This window comes from Pseudophryne corroboree, chromosome 1 (genome assembly GCF_028390025.1).
Source record: "Pseudophryne corroboree isolate aPseCor3 chromosome 1, aPseCor3.hap2, whole genome shotgun sequence".
Lineage (NCBI taxonomy): Eukaryota > Metazoa > Chordata > Amphibia > Anura > Myobatrachidae > Pseudophryne > Pseudophryne corroboree.
In genome coordinates, this window is record NC_086444.1 from 288,268,621 (window position 1) to 288,288,115 (window position 19,495).

The window sequence follows — 19,495 nt, forward strand, 5'->3', positions numbered from 1 at the left end:
ACCCCTTTCCACGAATGCCGGGACCCCACGTGACTGCTGTCACAGAAAGGTCTCTTCAGCCAATCAGCGAGCGCAACGTCCTGGCACTCTGCTGATTGGCTATGCGCGTCTGAGCTGTCAGACAGCGCATCGCAAAGCCTCTCCATTATATTCAATGGTGGGAACTTTGCGGTCAGCGGTGAGGTCACCCGCGGTCAGCGGCTGACCGCGGGTAACCCCACCGCTGAAGGCAAAGTTCCCACCATTGAAACTAATGGAGGGAGCTGTGCGATGCGCTGTCTGCCAGCAGACGCGCATACAGCCAATCAGGTGAGTGCCACGAAGTAGCGCTTCCTGATTGGCTGAAGGGACCTTTCTGTGACAGCAGTCACGTGGGGTCCCGGCATTCGTGGAAAGGGGTCCCATGTGTAAATATGGGACCCCTTTCAGTCCGTTTGGTCCGGGTGTTCGTTTTTTTTTTTTTTGCCAAGTACGTGGATTATAATCTGGACACTGGATCAGGTGAGTATAATTTTATTCACAGGTACACGTGGATTCTACTTGGACAAGTGGACAGAGGTCGGCGTGTGAACATAGGTAAGTATGTATGTGTCGACATGTATGAAATAAAGTTTTACTATCACGGTGTGCGTGTCCTGTTTTTATTTGGGTATTTTATTTTTTGCAGAAGAACTACAGGTACAAGCGGGCCCGTTTCCCCCGCATGCTGGTACTTGTGGTTCTCCAAGTGCCAGCTTGCGGGGGGGGGGGCTTGCTGGGACATGTAGTTCTTCTGCATAAAATAATATTCTTTTCTTTTACACAGCTAGTGGAGCCCGATGCTGGTGTAAAAAATACGGGGGACCCCTACTCTTTTTGTCCCCCGTATTTTTTGCACCAGCACCAGGCGCAGAGCCCGGTGCTGGTTTTAAAAATACGGGGGATCCCCTGTCATTTCCCCCCCCCCGGATTTTTAGAACCAACACCGGCTCGAAGAGCCCGAGGCTGGTTATGCTTTGGAAGGGGGACCCCACGCAATTTTTTTCCGGGTTTTTTACAGTTTTTTCCGTTTTTTTAAAAATCGGATCAAAATCCGTCAAATCGTCCGTTTTTCGACAGCGGGACTGTCGAATACGTTTTTTATTGAATATGTTGAATTCCGGCACCAACTTGCCGGAATTCGACGGTCGAATTGTGTCGAATTAAAAAACGGGCGAAAAATTGCCGCGATTCGCCGCTAATTGCATATACCTCTATACTCATTATCTGTGAAAATAATAAAACTCTACTTTCAGAGAAACTACTATCATATAAATAAATGCAAACTACAGTAACTCCTTTGCATGAGAAGATTACCTCGTTATTTTCCCCAACTGTATTCTCACAACACTTCAGCTTTTTACACTTGTTCATCTATATCACACCCATATGTATTCTGGAACTACAACTAGGTGGTTGACCCAAGGGTATCACCAGGTAGCTTTCATAGAGGACACACTATCATAACACATATACAGATGTGTCCTCGTACATCATTGCTGCAGTCACGCCAAACAGTCCCTCTAGGCGCGTCAGACTCTGCTAATATCGGGTGACTTTTTTTGTGGAAACTGCACCTCAGGCGTGACGCTGTGCGGCTAGGATGCATAATGTTGCTTAATTTGATATGCAACACTTGTGTATCTGTGTACGACTGAGTCTCTGAATCTGTACATGAAGTGATACAATGTAGCAGCCGCAGCTTTTTCCCAATACAAGTTCTGTTGCGCTCTGTATAGAGACTCAGTCACACACAATGCACAAGCATTACATATCAGCCTGGTCTCCTGGTGAGTCTTAGTCACATCGGCAAAAAAGACATTCCACATTAGCAGTTACATGGGACCAGTCAGCTCACTTGTGCCAGGCATCTAACGATGCGTGGCGTATAGAACCTAGATGTATGAGAACACATCTGTACATGCAAGCAAGCATTACAGTAATAATAAATAATAATAACAGCAAGCTTATTACGTATGAACTGCTCATAGCAGTATCCACTAATGATGTGAAAAAAGTGTGTAGGTAGGGAGTTTAATCAGAGGGGGAGTTATAAAGCACTAGCCGAGGTGACTGGCAGCATGCCCAGAGTAGTGCTATACTTAAAACGAGAAAAAAATTCAACCGAGATCCTGACTTCGTCACTTTAGCGTCTTAGCAGGAAGCCAAAGCATACTTTCAATGGGAAACATTTTATTTAGGATCTATTCCATCTACATCAGGGGTGTCCAAACTTTTTGCAAAGAGGGCCAGATTTGGCGAGGTGAAAATGTGTGGGGGCCGACCATTCAGCCTGACATTCTTTGAACCATTAATCACCTCAGAAGACTAAACAAATAACTTGTCTTACCTGCTATTATGTGAAGGGTGATACTGAGATCTCAACTGCAGTAAATAGGCCATTTCTGGCTAAAATACAGTGGTTTGATGTGCAAGATGTCACGCAGGTGAGAGTCAATTAGTCTTGTCCTCACACGTTTTTTGTTACAGTTCATAACCGAGAATGTCTTCTCGCACAAGTATGTCGAGCCAAACAAGCTCAGCATTTTCTTGTTCGAGCCTCTTGGAACCTGCCTTTATCCAGCCATATACAGTATAACACATGAAACCCTGAGCAGAGTGACAAGACAGGGAAAAACACTAGCCCGCAGAGTGTCATTCGGTGCCTGGTTATTATGGTCAGAGTGCCAGGATGGCACAACATATATATATAACATGTAAATAAGGGCTGGCACTGTTCAGTTATAAAGGATCCAGATATAGCACACACCTATCCAGATATAGAAGAGGGGGTCCCAGTAATAGTGCACATTGATATATATATATTGTTTAGTTGGGGGAGAGCATAAAATTAGGATCACGGACCTTTTCAAGATGGCCACCACCGCATGTGTTCCGTCCCAGTTGCACTGCAGAGTCACAGGGGAGCAGAGTAAACTAGCCGGCCATTCGCCGCCAATCCACGGCAGAAGCAGGGGTCCAGCAGAGCGGGGACATCTAGTGGAAGACACCGCTAGCCGCTTCACGGCATGCTGGGTTTCTCCGTGTGGTCCGGGATGCCCGCGGACGGGGCGCGCTGTGCTGTGGATCCCGGTCTAAAGTAGAGGGGAAGGCCACAGCCCGCAGGAGCAAGTTTATACACTCCTCAGCTCCAGCTCCGCTGCTTAGTCCCCTCCGGTCTCCTCAATATCGGGTTAGCAGTAGAGTGGGCTTAGAGGGGAGAAGATGTCTGCTTTAGCTGTTTATGGGTAGCCCTTGTAGGAGCTCAGCAGAGACACGACTCTCTAGCCTTCAGACGCCAGGCCACGCCCCTAAAATAGCTTTCACAAAGGCTGCAGGCCGGTGGAAATTTGAGCACGGACACAATTAGCCCCTGGGCCAGACTTTGGAGATGCCTGATCTATATAATTGCCAACATAATAAAAAATAAGATTTTACTTACCGATAAATCTATTTCTCGTAGTCCGTAGTGGATGCTGGGACTCCGTAAGGACCATGGGGAATAGCGGCTCCGCAGGAGACAGGGCACAAAATAAAAGCTTAAGGATCAGGTGGTGTGCACTGGCTCCTCCCCCTATGACCCTCCTCCAAGCCTCAGTTAGGATACTGTGCCCGGACGAGCGTACATAATAAGGAAGGATCTTGAATCCCGGGTAAGACTCATACCAGCCACACCAATCACACCGTACAACTCGTGATCTGAAACCAGTTAACAGTATGATAAATGCAAAGGAGCCTCTGAAAAGATGGCTCAAACAATAATAACCCGAATTTTTGTAACAATAACTATATACAAGTATTGCAGACAATCCGCACTAGGGATGGGCGCCCAGCATCCACTACGGACTACGAGAAATAGATTTATCGGTAAGTAAAATCTTATTTTCTCTGACGTCCTAGTGGATGCTGGGACTCCGTAAGGACCATGGGGATTATACCAAAGCTCCCAAACGGGCGGGAGAGTGCGGATGACTCTGCAGCACCGAATGAGAGAACTCCAGGTCCTCCTCAGCCAGGGTATCAAATTTGTAGAATTTAGCAAACGTGTTTGCCCCTGACCAAGTAGCTGCTCGGCAAAGTTGTAAAGCCGAGACCCCTCGGGCAGCCGCCCAAGATGAGCCCACTTTCCTTGTGGAATGGGCTTTTACTGATTTTGGCTGTGGCAATCCTGCCACGGAATGTGCAAGCTGAATTGTACTACAAATCCAACGAGCAATCGTCTGCTTTGAAGCAGGAGCACCCAGCTTGTTGGGTGCATACAGGATAAACAGCGAGTCAGTTTTCCTGACTCCAGCCGTCCTGGAAACATATATTTTCAGGGCCCTGACAACGTCTAGCAACTTGGAGTCCTCCAAGTCCCTAGTAGCCGCAGGCACCACAATAGGTTGGTTCATGTGAAATGCAGAAACCACCTTAGGTAGAAATTGAGGACGAGTCCTCAATTCCGCCCTGTCAGAATGAAAAATTAAGTAAGGGCTTTTATATGATAAAGCCGCCAATTCTGACACACGCCTGGCTGAAGCCAAGGCTAACAGCATCGACACCTTCCACGTGAGATATTTTAAGTCCACAGTGGAAAGTGGTTCAAACCAATGTGATTTTAGAAAACTCAATACAACATTGAGATCCCAAGGTGCCACTGGAGGCACAAAAGGAGGCTGTATGTGCAGCACCCCTTTCACAAATGTCTGAACTTCAGGTACTGAAGCCAGTTCTTTCTGGAAGAAAATCGACAAGGCCGAAATTTGAACCTTAATGGACCCTAATTTTAGGCCCATAGACAGTCCTGTTTGCAGGAAATGCAGGAAACGACCCAGTTGAAATTCCTCTGTAGGGGCCTTCTTGGCCTCACACCACGCAACATATTTACGCCAAATGCGGTGATAATGTTTTGCGGTTACTTCCTTCCTGGCTTTGACCAGAGTAGGGATGACTTCTTCTGGAATGCCCTTTTCCTTTAGGATCCGGCGTTCAACCGCCATGCCGTCAAACGCAGCCGCGGTAAGTCTTGGAACAGACAAGGCCCCTGCAGTAGCAGGTCCTTTCTTAGAGGTAGAGGCCACGGTTCGTCCGTGAGCATCTCTTGAAGTTCCGGGTACCAAGTCCTTCTTGGCCAATCCGGAACCACGAGTATAGTTCTTACTCCTCTCCTTCTTATGATTCTCAATACTTTTGGTATGAGAGGCAGAGGAGGGAACACATACACTGACTGGTACACCCACGGCGTTACCAGAGCGTCCACTGCTATTGCCTGAGGGTCCCTTGACCTGGCGCAATATCTGTCCAGTTTTTTGTTTAGACGTGACGCCATCATGTCCACCTTTGGTTTTTCCCAACGGTTTACAATCAGGTGGAAGACTTCCGGGTGAAGTCCCCACTCTCCCGGGTGAAGGTCGTGTCTGCTGAGGAAGTCTGCTTCCCAGTTGTCCACTCCCGGAATGAACACTGCTGACAGTGCTATCACATGATTTTCCGCCCAGCGAAGAATCCTTGCAGCTTCTGTCATTGCCCTCCTGCTTCTCGTGCCGCCCTGTCTGTTTACGTGGGCGACTGACGTGATGTTGTCCGATTGGATCAACACCGCCTGACCCTGAAGCAGAGGTTTTGCTTGACTTAAGGCATTGTAAATGGCCCTTAGTTCCAGAATGTTTATATGAAGAGATGTTTCCATGCTTGACCACAAGCCCTGGAAATTCCTTCCCCGTGTGACTGCTCCCCAGCCTCTCAGGCTGGCATCCGTGGTTACCAGGATCCAATCCTGAATGCCAAATCTGCGGCCCTCTAGAAGATGAGCACTCTGCAGCCACCACAGGAGAGACACCCTTGTCCTTGGCGACAGGGTTATCCGCTGATGCATCTGAAGATGTGATCCGGACCATTTGTCCAGTAGATCCCACTGAAACGTTCTTGCATGGAATCTTCCGAATGGAATCGCTTCGTAAGAAGCCACCATTTTTCCCAGGACCCTCGTGCACTGATGTACTGAGACCTGTCCTGGTTTTAGGAGGTTCCTGACTAGCTCGGATAACTCCCTGGCCTTCTCCTCCGGGAGAAACACCTTCTTCTGGACTGTGTCCAGAATCATTCCTAGGAACAGTAGACGTGTCGTTGGAATCAGCTGCGATTTTGGAATATTTAGAATCCACCCGTGCTGACGTAACACTACCTGAGGTAGTGCCACTCCGACTTCTAACTGTTCCCTGGTTCTTGCCCTTATCAGGAGATCGTCCAAGTAAGGGATAATTAAGATGCCTTTTCTTCGTAGAAGAATCATCATTTCGGCCATTACCTTGGTAAAGACCCGAGGTGCCGTGGACAATCCAAACGGCAGCGTCTGAAACTGATAATGACAGTTTTGTACTACAAACCTGAGGTACCCTTGGTGAGAAGGGTATATTGGGACGTGGAGATAAGCATCTTTGATGTCCAGAGACACCATATAGTCCCCTTCTTCCAGGTTCGCTATCACTGCTCTGAGTGACTCCATCTTGAATTTGAACCTTTTTATGTAAGTGTTCAAAGATTTCAGATTTAAGATTGGTCTCACCGAGCCGTCCGGCTTCGGTACCACAAACAGCGTGGAATAATACCCCTTTCCCTGTTGTAAGAGGGGTACCTTGATTATCACCTGCTGGGAATACAGCTTGTGAATGGCTTCCAAAACTGCCTCCCTGTCGGAGGGAGACTTTGGTAAAGCAGACTTCAGGAACCGATGAGGGGGAAACGCCTCGAATTCCAGTTTGTACCCCTGTGATACTACCTGTAGAATCCAGGGATCCACTTGCGAGTGAGCCCACTGCGCGTTGAAATTCTTGAGACGGGCCCCCACCATATCTGAGCCTGCTTGTAAAGCCCCAGCGTCATGCTGAAGACTTGGCAGAAGCAGAGGAGGGCTTCTGCTCCTGGGAAGCGGCTGCATGGTGCAGTCTTTTTCCCCTTCCTCTGCCCCGGGGCAGAAAAGAGTGGCCTTTTGCTCGCTTGTATTTATGGGAACGAAAGGACTGAGTTTGAAAAGACGGTGTCTTTTTCTGTTGATGTGAAGTGACCTGGGGTAAAAAGGTGGATTTTCCAGCCGTTGCCGTGGCCACCAGGTCCGATAGACCAGCCCCAAATAACTCCTCCCCTTTATACGGCAATACTTCCATGTGCCGTTTGGAATCTGCATCCCCTGACCACTGTCGCGTCCATAACGCTCTTCTGGCAGAGATGGACATAGCACTGACTCTTGATGCCAGGGTGCAAATATCCCTCTGTGCATCACGCATATATAGCAATGCATCCTTTAAATGCTCTATAGTTAACAAAATACTGTCCCTATCCAGGGTATCAATATTCTCAGTCAGGGAATCCGACCATGCGACTCCAGCACTACACATCCAGGCTGAGGCGATTGCTGGTCGCAGTATAACACCAGTATGTGTGTATATACTCTTTAGGATATTTTCCAGTCTTCTATCAGCCGGTTCTTTGAGGGTGGCCGTATCAGGGGACGGTAACGCTACTTGTTTAGATAAACGTGTGAGCGCCTTATCTACCCTAGGGGGTGTTTCCCAGCGCGTCCTAACCTCTGGCGGGAAAGGATATAGTGCTAATAATTTATTAGAAATTAGCTGTTTTTTATCGGGGAAAACCCACGCTTTATCACACACCTCATTTATTTCATCTGACTCAGGAAAAACTATTGGTAGTTTTTTCACCCCCCACATAATACCCTTCTTTGTGGTACTTGTAGTGTCAGAAAGGTTCAATGCCTCTTTCATTGCTGTGATCATGTAACGTGTGGCCCTGCTGGACATCACGTTTGTCTCGTCACCGTCGACACTAGACTCAGTATCTGTGTCTGGGTCTGTGTCGACCCACTGAGGTAACGGGCGTTTTAGGGCCCCTGACGGTGTCTGAGACGCCTGGACAGGCACTAATTGATTTGCCGGCTGTCTCATGTCGTCAACAGTTTTTTGCAAATTGCTGACATTATCACTTAATTGTTTAAATACAATCATCCAGTCAGGTGTCGACTCCCTAGGGGGTGACATCACTAACACAGGCAACTGCTCCGCTTCCACCTCATTTTCCTCCTCATACATGTCGACACACGCGTACCGACACACAGCACACACACCGGGAATGCTCTGATAGAGGACAGGACCCCACTTAGCCCTTTGGAGAGACAGAGGGAGAGTCTGCCAGCACACACCCAGCGCTATATATATATACAGGGATAACCTTATATAAGTGTTACTCCCTTATAGCTGCTGTTAATATATTTATTTGCTGCCAAACGTGCCCCCCCTTCTCTTTTTTACCCTGATTCTGAAGCAGGACTGCAGGGGAGAGTCAGGGAGCCGTCCTTCCAGCGGAGCTGTGAGGGAAAATGGCGCTTGTGTGCTGAGGAGATAGGCTCCGCCCCTTCACGACGTCCTTATCTCCCGCTTTTTCTGTGTAAAATGGCAGGGGTAAAATACATCCATATAGCCCAGGAGCTATATGTGATGTATTCTTTTTAGCCACCTAAGGTATATACTGTAATATTGCATCTCAGGGCGCTCCCCCCCCAGCGCCCTGCACCCTCAGTGACCGGAGTGTGAAGTGTGCTGAGAGCAATGGCGCACAGCTGCGGTGCTGTGCGCTACCTTAGTCTGAAGACAGGATCGTCTTCTGCCGCCGATTTCACCGGACCTCTTCGTCTCTTCTGGCTCTGTAAGGGGGACGGCGGCGCGGCTCCGGTGACCCATCCAGGCTGAACCTGTGATCGTCCCTCTGGAGCTAATGTCCAGTAGCCTAAGAAACCCGATCCACTCTGCACTCAGGTGAGTCCGTTTCTTCTCCCCTTAGTCCCACGATGCAGTGAGCCTGTTGCCAGCAGGACTCACTGAAAATAAAAAATCCTAAACTAAACTTTTATTCTAAGCAGCTCAGGAGAGCCACCTAGATTGCACCCTTCTCGGCCGGGCACAAAAATCTAACTGAGGCTTGGAGGAGGGTCATAGGGGGAGGAGCCAGTGCACACCACCTGATCCTTAAGCTTTTATTTTGTGCCCTGTCTCCTGCGGAGCCGCTATTCCCCATGGTCCTTACGGAGTCCCAGCATCCACTAGGACGTCAGAGAAATATTAAAAAAACACACGAGTGACACAAAATTACTGAAGAGGTTAGATGGGACTTTGTAGTGACACTTGTTCTGTTTCCTCCATGTACAAATACAGGCCTGCAATCCTGTCACTCTGAGCATTTTCCAAAAACTGTGATGTAGACACACTGTGACTGTGCACAAATAGGGGTGGTAGTCATGTGACCGCCGGTCGGCTGACCGACAGTCACATGACCTCCTCCGTGAGCCCGATGGCTCACTATCCCGATGGTCGGCATGCCGACCAACAGGGACTATTTCCACTCGTGGGTGTCCACGACACCCATAGAGTGGGAATAGAACCCGTGGCGACCGCAGGTCGCCACCGAGCCCGCAGCGTGGCGAGCGCAGCGAGCCCGCAAGGGGCTTGCTGCACTCGCCCTTCCCCGCCAGGATCCCGGCGTCGGTATGCTGCCGGGATCCCGGCGTCGGTAAGGTGACCGGCGGTCAGGAGACCGCCGGTCACCCGTACTACACCCCACAAATAGAACTGAACTGCGTATCTGCATATTGTGCCATTTGGAGAAGACCGTAATTATCTGGTATTTATCAATTTTGAGATTTAAGTATGTCAACAGTTCATGAGAGATTTCAAACATCATGAACATTATGTAGTGTTCAGGTGTCCAGCTAATAATATATAACTACATTTTTTAGAATTGTAGCTGTAGTTTGGCAATAAATGGAGAGCTGTATAATAGTGTATACAGACAATCACAGTGGCTGTAGCCTGGAGGGGCCAGACCTTTCCAACATAGCTGTGCATTATGGGTAAGATAACATGAGCTTGAGTGAGGGGGGTTGATGCATGGAAGGTCCCCTTGCCAATCACTGTAAATGCTATGCATAAACAGTACAGAAGGGGTACAGAACAGTACGCTTCTTCTAATAAAAATCTAAACACACAAGTTGTCCAGAGTGGATAAGGAAGAATTTGAAGCATTTCAATGGGCAATCACATATAAAAATGTATGAGGATTAGGCAATGGCTTGGGCATTGTGCAGGAATGATGAGGTTTTAATTGGCCACGTCTGTCACTCTGGGGTGTTCTAGAATCAAACTACACTTTGGTAGAAACATCATATTCTGAGAAAAATAATAATTGTCAGACCAAAGATGTAGCAGAGCAGATTGCGTCATATAAATACCTATATGGCTTGACATACTAATATAGAAATGTACGAGTATGTCTTATAGGGTATGGGTATGACTTTACACCAGGGGTGGGGAACCTTTTTTCTACCAAGGGCCATTTGGATATTTATAAAATCCTTTGGGGGCCATACAAAAATTATCAACTTAAAAATTACCCTGCCCCCCCCAGTAGTTCTGCCCCTTAGAGGGTGTGGCCAATTAACATGGGACGTGATACACATATGCCCCCAATAGTGCAGTGCCAGATACACATGCCAGTGCAGTGCCAGATACACAAATGCCGCCCCAGTGCCAGATACACAAATGCCCCCACAGTGCCAGATCCAGAAATGTCCCCACAGTGCCAGATCCACAAATTCCCCCACAGTGCCAGATATACATATGCCCCCACAGTGCCAGGTATACAAATGCCCCCACAGTGCCAGATATACATATGCCCTCACAGCGCCAGATCCACAAATGCCCCCACAGTGCTCCCCCACCCCCACCCCACTGTGCTGCTCACCGCTGCTGCTCCATCCGGCGGCATGGCGCGGCTATGTCGGGCAGCGGCGGCGTGTAGGATCTCAAACCAGCTGCTGGTTCGAGAGCCAATCAGAGCTCGCGGACCGGCAGCGGCGGCTCCTAATTGGCTGCCGGTCCGCGAGCTCTGATTGGCTCACAAACCAGCGGCTGGTTTGAGATCCTACCTGCCACTGTCGCCGGACATTTAGCTGCGCTCTCCTCCCTGCCCTGACAGCTGAGACGCCGCCGCTGGACTGAGTGGCGGCATGTCTCGCTGACACAAGCGGGTGGGCCGGAACAAACGGCTTTGCGGGCCTTATACGGCCGGAGGTTCCCCACCCCTGCTTTACACGATAATATAGAAATTATTGGGCTCTTATTGTCAGGCACAGGTATGACTAGGCACACTAATACAGAAACGAAAGGGTATGTTATTTTTGGGTATGGCATACCATGCTAATAGAGAAATGAATGGGTATGTTATTTTCGGGTACATGTATGGCTTGACAAATAAATGGGTACATTTTTGGAAAAGGATATGGTTGGGCATGCCAATATAGAAAACATGAGTGCAGTATGCAGTTAAGGGGTATAGGTATGGCGTGACATGCTAACATAAAAATGAATGGGTATGATGTAACAGGCTTATATGGAAATGAATGGGTATGATGTAACAGGCTTATATGGAAATGAATGGGTATGGTGTAACAGGCTTATATGGAAATGAATGGGTATGGTGTAACAGGCTTATATGGAAATGAATGGGTATGATGTAACAGGCTTATATGGAAATGAATGGGTATGATGTAACAGGCTTATATGGAAATGAATGGGTATGGTGTAACAGGCTTATATGGAAATGAATGGGTATGGTGTAACAGGCTTATATGGAAATGAATGGGTATGATGTAACAGGCTTATATGGAAATGAATGGGTATGGTGTAACAGGTTTATATGGAAATGAATGGGTATGGTGTAACAGGTTTATATGGAAATGAATGGGTATGGTGTAACAGGCTTATATGGAAATGAATGGGTATGGTGTAACAGGCTTATATGGAAATGAATGGGTATGTCTGGGATTTTTAAACAATTACCTGCGGATAGCAGAGAACTCTTAACGCTTTCCTTAAGCCTCCAATACGCCCACAGATGTCAAAAGACTAGAAGATAAAGAAGAAGCTCTATGACTGGGAAAGGTAATGCACAAATACTACAATACGTTATGCAGATTCACAACTAGATTAAATGATAAATATTTAGTCGTAAGAAAGAAGAAGTTTCCTATCAATTTATTGGTTCACAAACAATTACTGACAATATAAGATACACATAGGCTGGGGTTGGGGCTGTAATGCCGGCGGTCGGGATACCAGAAGTCAGCATACCAACCCCGGGATCCCGGCCGCCGTAATGCCAGAGGTGGGGGGGTTTGCGAGCGCAACGGAGCCCCTTGCAGGTTCGCTGTGCTCGCCATGCAGCGGGTTCGATGGCTCACTGCACTCACCACAGGTTCTATTCCCACTCTATGGCTCTTGTGGACACCCACGAGTGGGAATAGCCCCTGCTAGTCGGCATTCCGGCATTGTCAGTGGTCGGGATTCCGGTGTCCGTGTCCTGACCGCCTGGATCCTGACCGCCGGCAGATCAACTACATCCCGTAGGCTGCAAGCTTAGACGTTTTGATGAACATATGAACAGTTAGCCTATACGTGCCTCCTGCTAGATACACAGGTTTGTGTGTGTACATACTGTACAGGCCATTTAGAAAGAGACACAGTAATATTACTGGACAAGTAAACTCCTACTAGATCCAATAACACTGTTCCATTGTCTGATTCTCTATACTGAGTAATTGTCTGTCCAGACAGCATTAGCAGAAGTATTCCCTATCTACAAGAACGTGTAAACCGAAACTTTGCCAGGGCGTTTCCTAAAGTACCCTTTTTAAAACACGTGTCTGCTCCTACTAGGGGATATACAATGTCAGCCACCACCAGGGGATACAGTAATCACTTTGCTGATGGAGCCTATTCTGGCAATATTGGAATCATCTTATTACAACATCAATATCCGTAATCTCTCTGTGTAAAGCCCACACAAATCAGGCTTTGTTTTTGGTGGGTTTTGTAGAAGAGTTTGTATTTTTCAATAGAATACTACTGAATTAACTATAATGAAGACTACAATTCACAGTAATCTGAGGAAGTGGCACAATAGGGGAAAATATGAAAATGTTATTTACAAATTTATGGTTTGCTCTTATTCTACTTGCTTCAGTAACACCCGTACAAGCAGCAATTCAATTCAATGCCATAAAGTCTATCAGACATTGGGCCAAATTCAAATATATGTAGTAATTTACTGCACCCGGTGGTAGTTATTCAATTACAGTCCCTTTCCCCCACGCGGAAACCCACAGAATCCAGTATAAATTCTTGAAGCTATGTGTTAACAGCTTCACAGTATCGGAAATCAAGACATTTAACGTGGATTTCTGTTCGAGCTTCCTCAGTTTACTGCAGCCTGATTGTGGGCTATGACCGAATAGCCCCGGCAGATCAATTAACCCGCAGTAATTAACTGCAGCTAATTGAATAGGCCCCATTGCCTAACATCATTCAAATGTTAATTCGGAATGGAAGAAAAGGACGATCTGACAACGATTGTGGATACTGTTTAACTGCATTACTCCCAAAGGATTTGACTATTGTGCTTGACTTCTGAAAAGCTGGACCCATCCTACCTGGCCACATATCTGAATGACCAACCTGGACATAGATCTAGATGCAGTGTCTTGACCACCTTTGACATGTAATGAATTAAACAGATGTTGATTATAATGTGTAACATCAATCTAGCACAGATTATTGCAGTTTAAAAATAATGTAATAAATTGGTGGAGAAAAGTGTGTAGCAGGTGAAATGCGTCTTGCTGGCAGTCACGCTGAAGAACAGAAAGTCTGTTATTGTAATAGATGTTTTTAGACATTTATAGGGAATATAACAATACTTTATCCGAACAGATTCCAAATGTGATGTTCCCATTCTAGCTCACCTTACAGAGACTATACAGGATTATCAGGATGCCACCTAAGAAATAGGTGCTTGAAGGATTGTCACCTATGATATATTTATACCACAGCTGGATGGGCACCAGGGAACGGACCAGCTGGCTTAGCTCTTCAATCAGCAGGTAAAACTTGCCCTGTAGAGACACAGGTAAACATTTAATGCCAGAGAGACAAGGCAGACTCAAACACAGAGTCTTTGATTACTGTACTTCATGTGGTATTATGAATCTATTGAGAATATCTAATAAGGAACTGCAACACTATGAGGTCCAGAGCAATTACTCTACAGATTACTAAACATGATTCTGAGTATAATAATGCATGGAATAAAACAAGGGCATTTACCAACACAAATATCACGGTCTTCTGGATCACCACCTCCGCATTTCCTTATTACTAAATGAAGGCAAATCTAAAAATGGGGGGCACCCAGCCACCAATACTGGAGATTTACAGTTTACTATTTAGTAGCAACACAATAAGAAAAAAAATGTTTTTTGTATATATACCCAGTACATATATTTGTACATAGTACATAGATATAAATATATATATATACACACACACACACACACGATATAAATATATATATATATATATATATATATATATATACACATACATACACACACATATATGTATTGCAGGAGTGAAATTGGTGCCCAAAGATTCTTACCACACTTAGGATTGATCACATCATTTAACAACACTAGGTAATGATACAATGTAGGACCTTATAAAATCTAAAATTAAGCAGTAGGTTCCAATACACAAATTTTTTTTAAAATTGTTTAAAAAACAACATCAGTGTCCATTGTACATGTAAATATTCTTTGATAAAACTTGCTTCCTATCTCCCAGGAATTGGGATCAAGGTGTATATACGTGAACAGATATTTCTTTTGCGACCTCCTTTTTCAATCAATGTCGATTGGAGATCGCATCACAAAAGACAACCCAACGCGTTTTGTCACTTGTCGAGACTTCATCAGGGGTACATCTTGTTTAAAAATTACCATTAAAGGACTAAACCATACGGGAAATGGTTCTTGGACACTCTTATCCACCAGACAGGCCACAAAGCAATAGAACGTGGGCAAAAAATGCCTGACAGTTTCTAAAATAGGACATATGATATTTAGGGACTCTGGTTCGCAGAAATATTTTGAATAAATTCAACCTGGTGGATCAACAAGTGGAGGCTGCTGTGTATCCTAGTATCACATATGTATGTATGTCTTGATAAAGGAGCGCCCGTTCCGAAACGTCGACTTCAATACACCAGCTTTGTTTACACTGTTTTGCCTCCTTAATTGATCCGTTTATGGAGTGATATAGATATATATATATATATATATATATCCTCAAATTGTTACAGGTTGCCAAGTTAGGTCAGGGATATCTTAAGTACAGATGTGTCCACTTGCTGTACATCTAGGTTCCCTGCACGTTAAACAGACCTTCTAGTCATGCCATGACTCGGTAGTGCTGAGCATCTTTATGTACATCTTTTATCATTAAAATTATTATTCACAAACCAATGCGAACAAGCAGTTTATGCTAGTTATAATGATCTGCGGCATGCCAATATTCTGTGTACGTCCGTGGCTGTATCTGCATACGAAATGATACGTAACAGTGTTTACCTAGAGAACAATGTAATGTACAATTTCGTATGCAGTTACAGCCACAGACGCACAGAGAATATCGTTATGCCGCATATCATTTTAATCAGCAGAGCTTGCTTGTGTGTTCTGTACATATAATGATGCAAATAAGGTGCATTTTTGGCACAAAAAGATGCCCGACGCCTAAGCCGTAATTAGGGCAGTGCAGACTGTGCCTTGCATCCGCACATTTGCCGTGCGGGTGCACCGTATGCACTCACCCCGAACGGCCATTTGTGGAAGAGCCGAGAGCTGCAGCATCGGCCGCTGTCTATATGACAGCTTCCAGCGCTGAGAGGTCACCCTGTGCTCCTGGAGTGATTCGCCCACCCTTCCATCACCGACTTCCTTCCGTGCACAGTCGGATTGGGGGGAAGCATATACTCAGGCATGTGTCCCCCAGTAATTTCTGACTTACTTTTCAAAGCAGAACAGCAGCGCCGCTGCTGGCCCCGTCAGATTTGATAATGAGCCGGCGGGCACTAGGACATGCTGTGGCTCTACCAGCAGGTGTGTGAGGCAACAAATGGGGTGGCTGAAGATGCAGCTCCAGGCCACCCTGTTCACACTACAACACATCTCCCACAGGCTGGCCACGGCGCAGGGTTCAAATGTTGGTGCATATGACTGTTACAAATGGCGGCACAAAAGAAGGCAGTTTCCAACGCTTCCGGCACCACTTCCTACACGACCATGCCAGGTACAGCAAAGCTCACACTGAGCTCCGAGAAGGCATGATTATGACAGGGCTGTCCTGTAGATTTCTGCTGCTGCTTCTGCTAATGGAGGATCGGCAGAATGTGTTCTGCAGCCTGAGTGCCTGTGATAAAGGTATGCTGCACCTACCACTGACTGTTACATTTATTGATTTGTGACAGAATAGGTAATACTGGGGCACCTTCCTTAAAATAATATACATATCCAGGCTGCCATAATCAATGGAACAAGCGGCACTCCAACGGTCTTTACAAGTTGCAAAAATACTGGTTTATTGCCACGTTTCAGACCCAATCCGGTCTATTCATCAGAGTGACACGTTAGCAATAAACCAGCATTTTTGCACCTTGCACAGTCAGTTGGAGTGCCGCTTGTTGGTTATGGGAGCTTGGATATGTGTGTATATATGTGTGTGTATATATATATATATATATATATATATTAGATACATAGACACAGATATAAATATATTGTCCACACCCCTTATTACCGTTTCCCTAACACAGTGCTCTCCCTGTAATTTTCTTCTGGATTCGTCCCTGCTTCCGGGTACAGGAGGTGGCTAGCGCTGCTGTTAAGGAGATGTTTGCCGTTATGCGAGTAGTTCGGTGGTTAAGTGAGGGATAGGGAAACACACACAGCGCTAGCCGCCTGCTGTGAAGTAGAATTTCCCCGCTATGTGAGTCATAGATCGGTGGTTTAGGTTTTAGGTAGGGGTCGGGATGAGGACACAAAATTTTGGGGCATGGTACAATCATCATTCTGGGGACCCCTTCCCTCCAAACATCTCCCCCCTGACGCAACCATCTCATTTGTGCACGCTAAGTGTTTACCCATTCACTGCCATGGCTGCTCACCACAACCAGTCTCACATATACAGTAAAAACATCCAATGCAAAATGAAATAAAGTAAAAGTAGACTGTGACTTTACATTCCAAACCACAGTCTTAATGCAGTGCTACTTAGTGGTGCTGCTTCCTGTAATAGACGCGGTGAGTGGGGGTTCTTCTTGCCGGCTGCCAGCTCCTCTTCTTAGATGGCCCGGGCCGCAGTGGCAGGAACAAGCAGAAAAGGGCCTGAGCAGCATCATGCGCAATGACTTTGCAATGACATTCAACAATAGTACAGCAAGGACCTCCGGGAGTCGGGACCGTATTAAGTGACAGGGGGCAAGCAGGATAGGGGGTTGCAGCTTGAAAATAGGATTTTAATTACCTACCGGTAAATCCTTTTCTTGTAGTCCATAGAGGATGCTGGGGTTCACATTAGTACCATTGGGTATAGACGGGTCCCTTGGGAGCCATGGGCAAATTAAAAGTTTAATAGTGTGGGCTGGCTCTATGGCCTCTATGCCCCTCCTACCAGACTCAGTCTAGAAACTGTGCCCGAGGAGACGGACATACTTCGAGAGAAGGAAATACACAGATAGTGGTGAGATTCACACCAGCTCACACATAACAGAAAACCAAGCTAACTAGCTTGAAACAATTCAGCAACGGCTGAACAACAGTACTTAAACAAGTAACCATGCAGTACTTAACCAAGTAACACCGCAGTACTTAACTAAGTAACAAATGCAGGAAATCGAAGCGCTGGGAGGGCGCCCAGCATCCTCTACGGACTACGAGAAAATAAGAATTTACTTACCGATAATTCTATTTCTCGTAGTCCGTAGTGGATGCTGGGAACTCCGTAAGGACCATGGGGAATAGCGGCTCCGCAGGAGACTGGGCACAAAAAGAAAAGCTTTAGGACTACCTGGTGTGCACTGGCTCCTCCCCCTATGACCCTCCTCCAAGCCTCAGTTAGGATACTGTGCCCGGACGAGCGTACACAATAAGGAAGGATTTTGAATCCCGGGTAAGACTCATACCAGCCACACCGATCACACCGTACAACTTGTGATATGAACCCAGTTAACAGCATGATAACAGAGGAGCCTCTGGATAGATGGCTCACAACAACAATAACCCGATTTGTTAACAATAACTATGTACAAGTATTGCAGATAATCCGCACTTGAGATGGGCGCCCAGCATCCACTACGGACTACGAGAAATAGAATTATCGGTAAGTAAATTCTTATTTTCTCTGACGTCCTAGTGGATGCTGGGACTCCGTCAGGACCATGGGGATTATACCAAAGCTCCCAAACGGGCGGGAGAGTGCGGATGACTCTGCAGCACCGAGTGAGAAAACTCCAGGTCCTCCTCAGCCAGAGTGTCAAATTTGTAAAATTTTACAAAAGTATTTGACCCTGACCAAGTAGCAGCTCGGCAGAGTTGTAAAGCCGAGACCCCTCGGGCAGCCGCCCAAGATGAGCCCACCTTCCTTGTGGAGTGGGCTTTTACAGATTTTGGCTGTGGCAGGCCTGCCACAGAATGCGCAAGCTGAATTGCACTACAAATCCAGCGAGCAATAGTCTGCTTAGAAGCAGGAGCACCCAGCTTGTTGGGTGCGTATAGGATAAATAGCGAGTCAGATTTTCTGACTCCAGCCGTCCTGGAAACATATATTTTCAGGGCCCTGACAACGTCCAGCAACTTGGAGTCCTCCAAGTCCTTAGTAGCCGCAGGTACCACAATAGGCTGGTTCAGATGAAACGCTGAAACCACCTTTGGGAGAAATTGAGGACGAGTCCTCAATTCTGCCCTGTCCGTATGAAAAATCAGGTAAGGGCTTTTACAGGATAAAGCCGCCAATTCGGACACACGCCTGGCTGAAGCCAGGGTCAACAACATGACCACTTTCCATGTGAGATATTTTAAGTCCACAGTGTTGAGTGGTTCAAACCAATGTGATTTTAGGAAATCCAAAACAACATTCAGATCCCAGGGTGCCACTGGAGGCACAAAAAGAGGCTGTATATGTAGCACTCCCTTAACAAACGTCTGGACTTCAGGCACTGAAGCCAGTTCTCTCTGAAAGAAAATCGACAGGGCCGAAATCTGGACCTTAATGGATCCTAATTTTAGGCCCATAGACACTCCTGCTTGCAGGAAATGCAGGAATCGACCCAATTGAAATTCCTCCGTCGGGGCCTTTTTGGCCTCGCACCACGCAACATATTTCCGCCAGATGCGGTGATAATGCTTTGCGGTTACATCCTTTCTGGCTTTTATCAAAGTAGGGATGACTTCTTCTGGAATGCCTTTTTCCTTTAGGATCCGGCGTTCAACCGCTATGCCGTCAAACGCAGCCGCGGTAAGTCTTGGAACAGACAGGGTCCC

At 46.5% G+C, this 19,495-nt stretch overlaps 1 protein-coding gene across 3 annotated transcripts in view; it reads right to left on the reverse strand.

Moving 5' to 3' along the window:
• The window catches only part of RNFT2 (ring finger protein, transmembrane 2), a 230,487-nt gene that overhangs the window by 29,074 nt on the left and 181,918 nt on the right, over positions 1 to 19,495 (reverse strand). For all 3 annotated transcript variants that reach the window (XR_010251555.1, XM_063964343.1, XM_063964342.1), the window contains exons 7-8: positions 13,865 to 14,014; positions 11,904 to 11,969 (exon numbers count right to left, since the gene is read on the reverse strand). Coding sequence is in view for 2 of the 3 variants with exons in the window: in XM_063964343.1 (XP_063820413.1) it covers positions 11,904 to 11,969; positions 13,865 to 14,014 (216 nt within the window). In the remaining variant the exon portion in view is untranslated. The remainder of the gene's footprint in view (positions 1 to 11,903; positions 11,970 to 13,864; positions 14,015 to 19,495) is intronic.